Below are 12,511 nucleotides of genomic sequence, written 5' to 3'. Positions count from 1 at the left end.
GAAACTGATAGATCAAATCAAATTGAATTTTTTAGATCGAATTTCAAGCGGTCCTTGTAGATGGTCGGTTCGTCTTTGCTTTTAGGAAACCGCTTTAAATTGATTCGGTTAAGTTACCATTGCTAAATTTCTGATTAGCAGTGATTGTAACTAGAGAGTTAAGCCTCTTTAATCCAGTCAACCTTTTATGATGACCTAGTCATGCTGGGTCAGAAAGTTTTAAAGGAGGTTGATGGGGCTGGGCACTTGGGTGCAAAATTTTCATGCCTAAATTTCACATCCGATTGACTCTGAGTGATTTGGCTAAAGTAACAATGACAGTATTTTAAAAAATTCACCTACTATTCTTCAGTGTTGCATGTTAAAGAGGTTATATAATAAGCTTCGAATTCAAATTATGTAGTTGTTTTGCAAAGTTAGCTACAGAACTCCAATTCAATTTAATGAAACTGAATTTATATTCATACATCAAGATGATTATACATCCTAATGCCACAGCTGCAAATAGATTGCAAGGAACACATTATCGAAGATCCCAGAGTTTATATACCAAGTTACCAATATTTAAGCCCACAGATTTGGAAGAACTGCAGGACAACTTCTCAGGAACACCTCTACTGATAATCACGCAACTCTCTAAAAATTTGGAAAATAAAGTAAAAATAAAATGTTTACTCTTGAACCATATATCATTCTGAGAACAGGGGCAGCACAACATACCATAAGATACTAACCAGCTTTACACACCAACTTTCTTTCTCTATCTTAACCTCTGGATTTCTGAAGGGAATTCCTCAATAATAACTGCTGAAAATAGGCTAGCAATCTCAAGTCTGGACAGAAGAACAGGAAGGGCAACTGGATGAAGACAAAATAAGAAAGGTGGTGTATCAGTACATATCCTAGATGATCTGAAGCCCTGCTGCTTTGTCAGAATTTATGGGTTCAAGAACCACTAGCGCATGTGCAAAAATATCTTTCTCAGAGTATATGGTCAAGTTAGACATAAAGATTAAAAACATGGTGGGATTACTTTCTGCTCAGTCTGAGTCAGAATCCTGAACTGTAGAAGACCTGATGCTCCTGTGTCTGTAACTGTCCGTATCATCATCTGCATCTTCATCATTGTCATGTCCTTTCCTTTCATCTATGATGCCTGAAATTTTTGGAGGCTTTTTAGTTTTTATGCATCCCCCAAAGATAAGCCGTGCAAAAGATAATTGAAGGAAAGTTACCTTTTCTTTTCAGAAGATTTTCTAAGGTTCCCGTGGTGAAATCATCTTTGCTGCCAAGATCTTGAAACCCAATCAGCCTGTCGAGGGCAATGCCATTTCTGGGACAATTGCCATTGGATGCGTCAGAGCAGCAGAATTAACCATATGAAGTCATTCATAGTAGTGGTAAAATGCAGAAAGTTGGCCCTCAAGAGAGATGATAGTGATTTATCCCTTGATAGGCTAGAACCATTAAAAGGACACGATAATATCGGGTGAGAGATGAACTTAGAAGCTTAGATGCTAAGCAAAAAACAAGGAGCCCTCACTTGAACAATATAATGCAAGGCAGGGTTTTGACTGCTAATTTTGTCACAAAGAAGGGCGCATTCTGCATCAAGTACCAAAGCAATTAGTCTCTCTTTTGCTACACAAAGGCAAAAAGGTTAGTGTCGACTAACTTCAGCATCCAGCTTGATGAACTTTGTATCAATGTGCAATGGTGCCAGGGCCTTTAGATGCTTATCCATTATCCTACAAGGGTCATTAAGACAATCCTGTCAATAATAGGAACCGGCAATCATCTATATAGAACATTATGTGAGATAGATTACTTGCAACGATAAAATTCACGGTGGTAGAAATGGCAAATCACTTTTTCACTACCAGTGACTTCCCCTAGAAAGTCCCCTTCAGTTATCTCCCTATACTCTCCATGACCTTGCCTTTTTAGGACTTCTCGCTTCTCACACTCTTTCTGTTATAATAAAGTGTTCCATAAATCCATATTAGCTGAAAATGGTATATTGCAAAAACGTACATGCATAACTTCCAAAAACAAGGGGTAGGGTCCTCAAATTACCTTCAGAGCTGCGATTCTCTCTGCATGCAATTTTTCCAGCTCAGGATCCTGATTTATAATTTAGAAAATTTAGTTGATTAACAAATCAATTAAAGATAAATAATTTCATTTAGGATTTAAGTTCGTGCTTAAAGATTTAGATCAAATGCCATACAACTTACGTCCATCAGTTCATCAAGATCAACCTGTTCATTCGTACTTGGTTTTGCCTGGGCCTTCTCTTTGGCTAACAATTCCTACAAAACCAGTAAAGTTCTCATTCTTAATGAAATATGAAAATTAACCATCTTAAAGAAAAAATTGATGATGACAGCTAAATACTTTATCACAGATGCATCTTATTCTCTAAACCCAGTACATGGCATTCCTATGGAGAGCAAAATGTCCAAACTAAAAAAATTCTCTCAGCAATCCTTGCCTAACAACCTAATGAAATTTTCACTTCCTGCCCCATCAGCGGCTGGAGCAAGGTATATAGCAATCTTGATGGGCCATGCATAGAACTGGTAATAAAAGGAAAAGCTGTGATGACACATGAAATGAGTAATAAGAGTGAAGGTTCCTAACCTTAATGTCAGTCAGGAGGCACCTGGAACAGATGGTTATGATATACTCTGCAATTGAGAATTAAACAAAAAGATATGGTGGATATGAAGGCAAACATTTGGGGTTTGAGGTTCTCTGGTCCAGGTCTTTTGTAGGAAATTATAAATGCCCCCCTCCCAAATTTTTGACAGTTGAACCACGTTATTTCATCACTCTCCTAGAGAGACCAAAGAGGAGCATAATAACTAAAATAATAATGTGTACTCATAAACAATACCACCATTGCCAATCAAAAGCCCAAGTGCGAAAGGTGGAGGGTTGACATTAGATTGAAAGCTCGTCAAGAGAACATGTCAAAACTATGATGAAAAAGATCCAAATTTGATATGTATCCATAAACAGTTATTCTAGGCAAAATGAGGATCCATAGAGCTGAACCCTATATAGTTGGGATAAGCCTTGATGGTTACAGTCATGGTATTCATAAATCCTTGTATATACATGATGAGGCATCACAGCAAAAGCTAGCTTCACCTCAAATGCAGAGCATTTGGTTATATGTTATAGCATTGGTGATCATAGTTTTAAAAGTTAAAACCTCTAACTTATTATTGATGATTTAGTGCAAGATAGCAATAATATTAGACATGAATAAGTGGACCATGGTCCATGCTGGGACATGATTTAAGTGCTCCACAACTCATATTTTGAACAATATGTGATAATTGATCACTAAATAGCACATCAACATTCTCTACAAAGGATGGCCTAGTACACGAGACTCCTGCAATTGCAGGGTCTAGGGAGAGCCAAATGTACACAGCCTTACCCCTATGTGCAAAGTGGCTGTTTCCGTGTTTCGTACATGTAACCTCCAGGTCACAGGGAGCAATCTTATCGATGTGCACCATTCTTTCATATATTTATATCAAATCCAAATTCTATAAGCCAAAGCAATCATCACAGACAAGACACAAAATTTGAAAGGTGTCTGTTGTTTAAAATTTATCAGGTCTTTTCACATCTTATTAATCTCCTTCATCCTTGCCACAATACATAATTTTGATTCTTTCACTGTTCCTGAAAGCCTTGCTGGCGTAAGCAAATATAGCACTGGACTAGAATCTATAATAACTTCAAATCTAATGCATGAAAATTTTTCCAACAAGCATCCATTATAATAGAGTATCGACAAGTTCTCTTTGGGCATCCACATCAGCAAGGGCTTGACTTTCTGGGTTGTGGACTTTGTGGATCACATAGTTTGACCTAGTTGTATCTGAGACATGAATTAGGCAGTTGTAAAAGACCTGCAATTTTGAGCCTCCATCCCAAAATCTTCTCATTCAGTTCTTCGAGGTTTCATCTTGGATGAATTTCCAATCTTTATCTTGTACTTATCAATACTTTGCAAGGAATGAAAATGGTTTATGAGGAGCCTCTAGGACTAAATTGTCTAGGGTCTTATGGGATTGTTTGCTTAAGAAAGTCCTCTAGGATCATCCTGATCAGATGATAAAGGAACACATACACAAACTTATGGGCTGACGAAGAGTCCTACTCGGTGGGTGGAAAAATTAAGAAAGGATATTTAGAATTGTTCACTTTATTTAGAGAAAAAAATATAATGCACTTAAAAAGATAAAAAGCAAAAACTGTATGGGTGTCAAGGATGAAAAACATCCCAAATGGTCAACATAAACATGCATTAGCGATTTTTCAAGCAAAACTGAGTTCATTATACAGAAATATGAGAAACTAGATGACCCATTTCTGAATAAATTAGTCCAAAAAAAAAAGTAGTGGCAGTTTCAGAGAGTAATGCACTAGGCAAATAACAAGGGAAATGTACATGAAAGAGAGAAAATCTATGCCTCACAGATAGAAATACTGACACATGAGACTGAACTTGAATATTTTGACATATATGATACTAAGCAGCACTGACTACAAATATCAGAAAGAATTTAAAATGTTTCAATATACCTAAGTAGATAGATAAAATCCATGCAGACCTTGCTAGTGCAATAAAAGTGAAAAGGTTAAAACACAAAGTGATATTTTAAAAAGATTGATTTATTAAAAATACTAATTTTAAGGAATGATTTATTTTTTGAAAACAATGAAAGATGGATTATATAAATGGCAGAATAGCATGTCTATTGAAACAGTAAATTTGGAATAGAAGGAAAAGAATCTTCAATCTAACATGAGAACTAAAATCATCACCATCAATCTTGTCATATCTTGGTTCAATTTACTAAAATACAAGGCCTAGGGTTGGAAATGGGCCCAGACCAGCCTGAGGTCCATTAGGCTAGACCAGCTTGGGGTTGGGCTATGGGCCTAGCTTGAGAGGGTTCACTTCAAATTGAGGCTTGGAGTGTAGAGCCAAAATAAATTTGGCCCATACTGAGTCCAATCCAATGCTTGATTCAAAGTCTTATCTGGCTTAGCTGCCTCCACACTCTAATTCTATCTAACCCCAACCCATTGTTCCCCACCCCAACCCCGGACCGATGGAGAACCGGCACGATTCGGCCGGTAAATTCGGTATATCGGCGGTACGGAAGGAAAAAAGAGAAAAAGTGAGAAAGAGAGAGAGAGAGGAGAAGAGGAAGAAAGGTGGGAGCCGTCGGAAGCCGGCGATGGCCGACTGCGGCCGCCGGAGGGCTTTCGAGTCCCGTATCGCCCGATAGGGCTTTCAAGAGAACGAGAAAGAGAGAGAGCTTGGAGGGGGGAGGGACCTATCGAACGGACGGCGCCTCTGTCATGAGGCCCTCGGTGGCCGGCAAGCCGATACCGACGATCTGAGGGCGATCGAGCGGGCGGGGTAGGACGGACGGCGCCTCCGTCACGAGGCCCCCGGTGGTCGGTGAGCCGACGTAGACGGCCTGAGGGCGGTCGAGCAGGCGGAGGCCCTCCGCGGCTCCGCCCCCTTCTTTTTCGAAACAGACGACCGTCTATTTCGGTTTTTCATTTTTTTTTTTTGGTTTTAAACTTATGAAGTTGGCAACCTAATTGCCGACTTAAGGAATTTAAAAAAAAATACAAAAATCATGAAGCCAGCAAACTATTTACCGGCTTCACTTAAAATTAGATTTTTTAAAAAAATTTATAAAACAGGGGCGACGCCGCTGTTTCACACCAGCGGCGCCGTCTGCATGGACTGCACCCTCCGACAGCCACGACGGCCAGTCGGAGGCTGTCCGGTGGTCCCACTGGCTCCTTCCCTCCTTTTCTTTCTTCCTCTTTCCCTCTCTTTATTTCTCTCTCTCTCTCTTTTCTTCTGGTTCGAGTCTGCTTGCCTTCGTCGGTTCGGTACGGTACGAAACCGTACCGAATCATACCGTCAGTCGGCCGATACGACCGGTGGTACCGGTTCAGCATACCTTGCCCCATCCTATATGCCTTCTTTCCTTCTCTCTCCCCCATCCCATTCTTCTCTGCACCCTCCCCCCCCACCCTGGGCGCGGTCACCTCAACCTCCGTCGCCAAGAGCCCTCCCCTCATTCCACCATTTCATCTAGATAGAAGTAGGGGTGGCAATTGGGTCGGGTCGGATCATAAACGGGTCGGATCAGAAAATCGTCAACCCAAACCCGACCTGTTTATTAAACGGATCAAACATTCAAACCTGAACTCGACCCGCTTATTAAACAAGTAACCCGACTCGATCCGTTTAACCCATTTATTAAATAGGTCAAATTAGGTTAAACATGTTAAATGAGTCAGAAATAGGTTAAGCGGATTTTAAACAGGTTAAACGGATCTTAAATAGGTTAAACAGGTTAAACAGGTTGGATTAAATGGGTCAGAAATAGGTTAAACAAGTTAAATGGGTTATCTGACTCAATCTGATCTGGATATTAAACGGATTAAACGAGTCAGATATCTAAAATCCAAATCCGATCCAATTATTAAACGGGTTAAACGGATCGATCCATTTATGACCTAAATCCGTTTAGCCTAAATCCGAGCTTGTTTATTGCGGATCGAACACGGATCGGATTGACGGGTCGGGTCATATTTTGCCAGCCCTAGATAGAAGGAACTAGAAAATCTCTCTCTCTCTCTCCTCCTCTCCCTCCCACCTCCCCCAACCTTCCATGGCTTCATTACCCTCCGATCTTAATTCCTAACCCTAACACTAATACCAATTCATCCACAAGTTCCTTCTCCCCTCTGATTTAATCTCCTCTAGCGTCTATTGTGGCCTCCTAACCTCGGGTAGCCCCACCCTTGGCCGAAAGCACTCCAACCTCGTCACCACCTGCAATGTCATCTTGATTGCCTCGACTCTATAACCAACTCCCCTAATCCCCCTTCGCCTCCTCCCTCCAACAGTAACTCCATCCTCCACCCCTCTGACGGGACTTGGAGACCATTCGTGTCCATACAAGATGGCAAGAGATGACTCCACGGTTCCTACCAGTTTGGATTGACGGCCAACCATCTTTGTCATGATTGGAGCTTGATGGAGGTATCCTGTAATTGTAATCATATGGCAAGATCATAGCTATTTTAGGGAGTAGTGTAATAATAACCAAGACTTAATCTCATTCAGCAGCCGAGATCCTTTTCTTGGAAGGCAAGAAAGACAAACAAGGAAAGGCTAGATACTTTTGAAATGTGAGGTGCAATATTTTAAGATCTAATTAAGATGTCAAAGAATCTTTAAGATCTTGGCTAAAAAAAAAAAGAAGTCTGTAGTCAGAAATTGAAAAATTTTCAATGAAGGATATGTAGGATATCTATTATAGGAGGCAATCAATCAAGAATTGAGGTCTTTTCAAATCAAGGCAAAAATGAAAGCTTAGCAGAGCAATATCATGATGCTTTTATTTTGTCTATTCCTTTTTTTCATTTCGATGTATTTTCCTTTGTTGGATGCATAAGAATGGCAACAAAAGCCCCATTGATGTAAGTTTGAAGCACAGTGCAATGACTAAAATTTCTTCTTGCCTTCATATTGAGTGGTGTGAGCCATGACTTCCCTCTCGGAGTGAGTGTGGACGACTTAGAGTGAGTCCAATTCCCTTGCATTCACTACTTCTCTTCCTTAACCTAAAGCCTTTCCAATACCCCTGCCCATCATTACTCAACCAAAATCCCTCCATATGTTATATTCCAGCATGCTGCCAAAGCTAGCCTTATAACGTCCTTGCAGCCCATACCAATCCACCCCCAAAGCCTTTTCTCTTCATCCCACATTACATCCATACATTGACACATCAAAACCAGCAACCACAACCCTTGGAACAATTCCTAATCTCAAGAAGAACGTCCTCTATTGATGAAGGAATGTTGCATTTGATTTCCTAGGATGATGATGGCTTGACTTCAACCTCGAGAACACGGTGGATTGCAAAAAATCAGTAACCCTTCTTCTTTGGTTCTATAGTACCTTTTTTTGTACTCAAGTTTTCTTGTCTTTCATTGCTTATGTTCTCTTTATGAATGAAGGATGCTTTCATGGATTATTTTTGTCCTTTAATCCTTTAATCCCTACTTGAAATCTGCTATCCTTTTTATAGCCCAAACCCAAATCCCCACATTTTACAATTTGTCCCAACCCATGCATACCCTATAGGTTATCCTACACCACCCTTGCCCTTGCCATTGACTTTGCCTCCACCAACATTGCTGAGCCCACCATCAGTCATGCTCAAAAACTGTTCTCCCTCAACCTTGTCCACGGCAAGGTCAACCACCAACCTGTCAGTGATATCCACACTCATGCTGCCTCCCACCTCACTACCTCCATCTGCAGATACGGCAGCTTTAGCAAGGATGCAAGAAAGCTTGCCATGCTCTGCAGGACTGCCATCGATACCCTCCACCATGTAAGACCCAGTGTCAAGCTCAAGTCTGCCCAGCCGAGCTTAGGCCTAACTGTGTGTAAGTTTTCCAGCCTAGGCTTGGCCTGAAGCCTGAAACTTCTTTTAGGCAAGGCTAGGACAGTTGGGAAACCCAACCTGGCTGGACCCACTTTCAATAGTTGGTTACCATGCCTTTAACAAACATCTTTGTCTTCCCCCTTTTATTTATATACTAGTATGTATCTAAGAGGAGTCACCTGATAAACTATTTCAAGCTAATAAATGGAGGTATTAAAAAATGCATAGTGAGAAAGGGAGGCTTAGCTCACATCGAGCCATTTAGCAAAATTCCTTCTAGTACAGGTTTAAATGTACTTGATTTTCTTATATAAATAAGTGATTGTTGTCCCTATGTACAAACACCAAATGCTTGAAATTTACAAGGATTGTCCCAAAAGAATTCCAACCAAGTAAGCAATTTACTAACACTCGAAACAGAAACCACAAATCCAAGTAACTATGCCTAAAGTACTGGTATACCATAATTAGCTACCAATGTTATTATTTAATGTCAAATTTGCATGAGTATTGGACCTTAAAAAAGATTCCCAAGATATCGAAATCAATTACACTTGGTACCACTCTTCACAAAGCAATGGTCTAACTTGAAAGTAGGGACAGTCAAGGAACACATGCCAAATGGTCTCGTTCTCTCAGTCACAATGCAGGAACCACCTCTTAAGTCCAACCTTGACCTTTGAGAATGTTTAAAATACATATTTTTGAAGCACCTTTTAAGATCAACTGCAAAATCTTAGACCCATCCAGAATGAGCACAGCAAGTTCTACTGTCATATGGAATGTTTCTTTCCCAATTAAGAAAAGCCATCTTAAAGAAATTAAGACAAATCTTTCCTAAAAATCCATTTTCTCTTTCAACATTACATAGCATGCTTGGTAGGAGGATGCTAAATGGACCATTAAGCAAGCTAGACAGATCAATATTCTGTAGTCCACCTTCAGCCTTTTTTCAGCATTGAGTTCCAAGAAACCACATAAATTTTACACTCAAAACCTATCCTCATGAACCGTAAGCAGCAAAAGTTAAAAGAATGGTCCTAACAAGGCAATTCTTCAGACTATCAATCATTCATGAATAGGATAAAATTTTTATCACCGTCTAGCCATAAATAACTCCTTACTCCTGTCTTCATGCAATATACTGCCAGAAGACAGAAGACAAATTCACTAACATATGGATAAACTATCTACCAAGGAAGGTTTCATTTCCCATAGAATAATTGTGCTGAATCAGTAATATGATTTTGTGATCAAGAAATTGTCCTCCAAATCATTTACTTCTAACAATTTCAATGTTCTCTACTGCTTTATTAGAAATACAGAAATCAACAAGGAAAAGGACTAAATCAGCAGATTTATAAGGTTCAGCCCTGAAAGTGCAGTTGTGACCTGCAAAGGCAAGAAATTTTGCTTTCAAACCAGCTTAGTTTACTGCTAATTTCATGGACATTATCAGATCTGACTTCTCCACCTTCTATTCAACAAAAACACCCAGTTACATCACCAAGAGGGAAGGATTAATTATTTTGAATGTATGGAACACCATTAACACTCTTAGTACCGACTTTTCATCTATACCCAATAATAATTCAGAACACCCAAACGACAGCCAAGAGGTTGAAGATCTTCTGCTCCTTTTCTTCACAGATAATGAATATATCAACCATGCACTGAACTTCTTGATGGCCACTCCAATCAAGCCAACATGGTCACCTCTACATGCATAGCTGAGGCCTGAGAGCATCAGACATCACAACTAGACTTGAAAATATTGCAAATTCTAATTCATTTTTGCATCCAATGGTTCCAATTCTAAAATAAACTGACACGATCCAAATTTCCTACTCGAGTTTCTATGCTAGTGCATTCAGTTGTAATTTCATTATTCTCAAAATCAATGTAAGTAGGACATAGCAACCTTGTTCTTAAATCTTGAATGCAGCCAATATATAGCATGCTAGGAAAAAAAAATAATTTTTCCCGTTTCCTTGTCTGATCAGCTGAAACCTTGCACATTAAACACAGAAATAATGATCTCAGAATACATCATCTAATTATAATAAAACTAGCACAACGGAAATCCCATCTTTTGAAATAAAAACAACTGATAATCACGAAACTTATTTTAAATTAGGCTAAAAAATAAGGATTTTGCATAGCTGAGCAGTGATCACCCAATCAATTACTAGAAGGAAAACCACAATAGATTTATTTGGTCATCAAACCACCAAAACAAGGATCTTTTTCATCGATAAAGACACGAGCTCTGTTCGATCCTTTCCATATCGAAAATAGGTGGAGATTTCGCTAAATTGGAATCAAAATAGCGAGAAAAAACAGTGGATCTGATTGGAAAAAAAAAAAAACTCACCTTTTGGTAATCTCTAGCTGCCGCGGCCATCACATTCCCCAGCGCGAGGCCGGACAAGGTCGAGCGAAACGAATCGGGATCCATCTCCCTATCCCCCACCCTCCCTCTCCCTTTCGTGCTTGCTAACTCTCCTTGTCGGAGGTATCCGAGATGTGGACGAGAGCCTTCTTCCTTCGGGGTTGAAGCCGCTTTTAGGGAAGAAGAAGGCTACCTAATTTGCTCGATTATTATTATTTAAAAAAAAAAGCGTCCATGGTGAACCCTGACGGGCCAATAGCAATGGCCCAACCCAACAAATTGAAATCATGGACCCAAGCAATCACAAGAACTCTGTGGTTTTGGACAAAGAAATAGGAATGGCCCAACCCTTCCGTTCCCTTGTTCATATCGGTGACGGTTATAAGCTCAGATCTGAGGCGATCTCGGACAATATAGTAAGCGAAAAAATTTGGAGGAACAAAGAGATTCCTAGGTGGTGGTCAGATCGAGATATCAAAATTTCAGCACTATGATATATTGCATCTGTAGATATCTTGGACTTAATCGTTTATATTGGGTGAGATAATAAGGTCAAGGCCTAAGATATTTATATATATATATCGTACCCGAGGGTGCCAAATACTGATATAAACTAATATCTCAAATTTTGGCCTATTAATACCTTGTCTTAAAAGTTTAGAGCATGCTTGTATCACAATTAGAAGAATTGAAGTCAAAGTTAAGCACAAGTTTTACATGTTAACATGATAATGCATGAGAAAGCTTCCTAGAACACAGTATCATGTTTGTGTATAAATTGGAATGCAAAAATTGTGCATGGACACTAGACATGGTGATTGTCATAAAATTTCAATTGAGTTCGGCGTGCCAAGTTGTTAGGCATAGCACTACTACTCTTAGACGCATATGTGACACTTGTACTTTTGAGAGCATGAATGATTGGTGTCATGCTTCTGGCTCGAGATCGCGAGCAGGAGGTCACGGCAACCGTCGCATACTTGTAAAAAACTCTCTCCATAAGCATGCAAGGCATCTCATCACGATATCAATGCATCACAGTGGAATAAATTCAAATAATTATTATTCAACTTTAATTCAAATAATTAAATCAAATATCTTACGTCTAATAAAATTTTATTAAAAATAAAATAATAGATCTAAGTTCAATGAAGTTGACAATGCTAAATCTCGCCTCTAAAAGCTCTGTTTCAATATTTTTTCCCACGCTCGTAATTAATTATCTGAATCTGAAAAATAGAAAGAAAGATAATGAGCTAGACAGCCCAGTAAGTAACAAATATCTCAACTAGATATTTCAGATATTATATAATTTTCAAGAACAATGCTGTAAATAAACATAAAAGTATATTTCATGCTGATTTTATACAAATCTAATCTTTTCAAATATTCACATATAATATAATCATAAATCCGATTCAATTTAAAAAACTCGTAACTCAACAACCTCGACTATGACCAACGTTTAACCCCCATTGGCGGGGTCCACTGAATACCAGCGCACAATCCCCACTGGCAGGGTCCACAAACACCAACACACAACCCTCACTGACAGGGTCCACTAAATACCAGCGCACAACCCCCACTGGCAGGATCC

At 39.4% G+C, this 12,511-nt stretch overlaps 1 protein-coding gene across 2 annotated transcripts; it reads right to left on the bottom strand.

Moving 5' to 3' along the window:
* Window positions 1–657: 657 nt before the first annotated feature.
* LOC105041651 (thioredoxin domain-containing protein PLP3A) lies at window positions 658–11,087 on the bottom strand. 2 transcript variants are annotated; one of them, XM_010918622.3, is made up of 9 exons: window positions 10,897–11,077; window positions 2,238–2,312; window positions 2,077–2,124; window positions 1,829–1,971; window positions 1,676–1,748; window positions 1,544–1,605; window positions 1,236–1,333; window positions 1,034–1,156; window positions 658–858 (listed from the first exon to the last, which is right to left on the bottom strand). In XM_010918622.3, the coding sequence occupies exons 1-8, from the start codon at window positions 10,978–10,980 to the stop codon at window positions 1,041–1,043; spliced, it is 699 nt and encodes a 232-aa protein (XP_010916924.1). In that variant the 5' UTR covers window positions 10,981–11,077; the 3' UTR covers window positions 658–858; window positions 1,034–1,040. The 2 variants fall into 2 exon arrangements, with proteins under 2 accessions (XP_010916924.1, XP_010916923.1); XM_010918621.3 differs by having other exon boundaries at window positions 849–1,156; window positions 10,897–11,087.
* Between the last annotated feature and the right edge of the window lie 1,424 nt (window positions 11,088–12,511).

The sequence above is a fragment of the Elaeis guineensis genome, chromosome 3 (assembly GCF_000442705.2).
Source record: "Elaeis guineensis isolate ETL-2024a chromosome 3, EG11, whole genome shotgun sequence".
Classification (NCBI taxonomy): domain Eukaryota; kingdom Viridiplantae; phylum Streptophyta; class Magnoliopsida; order Arecales; family Arecaceae; genus Elaeis; species Elaeis guineensis.
This window is presented reverse-complemented; position numbering and strand designations above follow the sequence as displayed.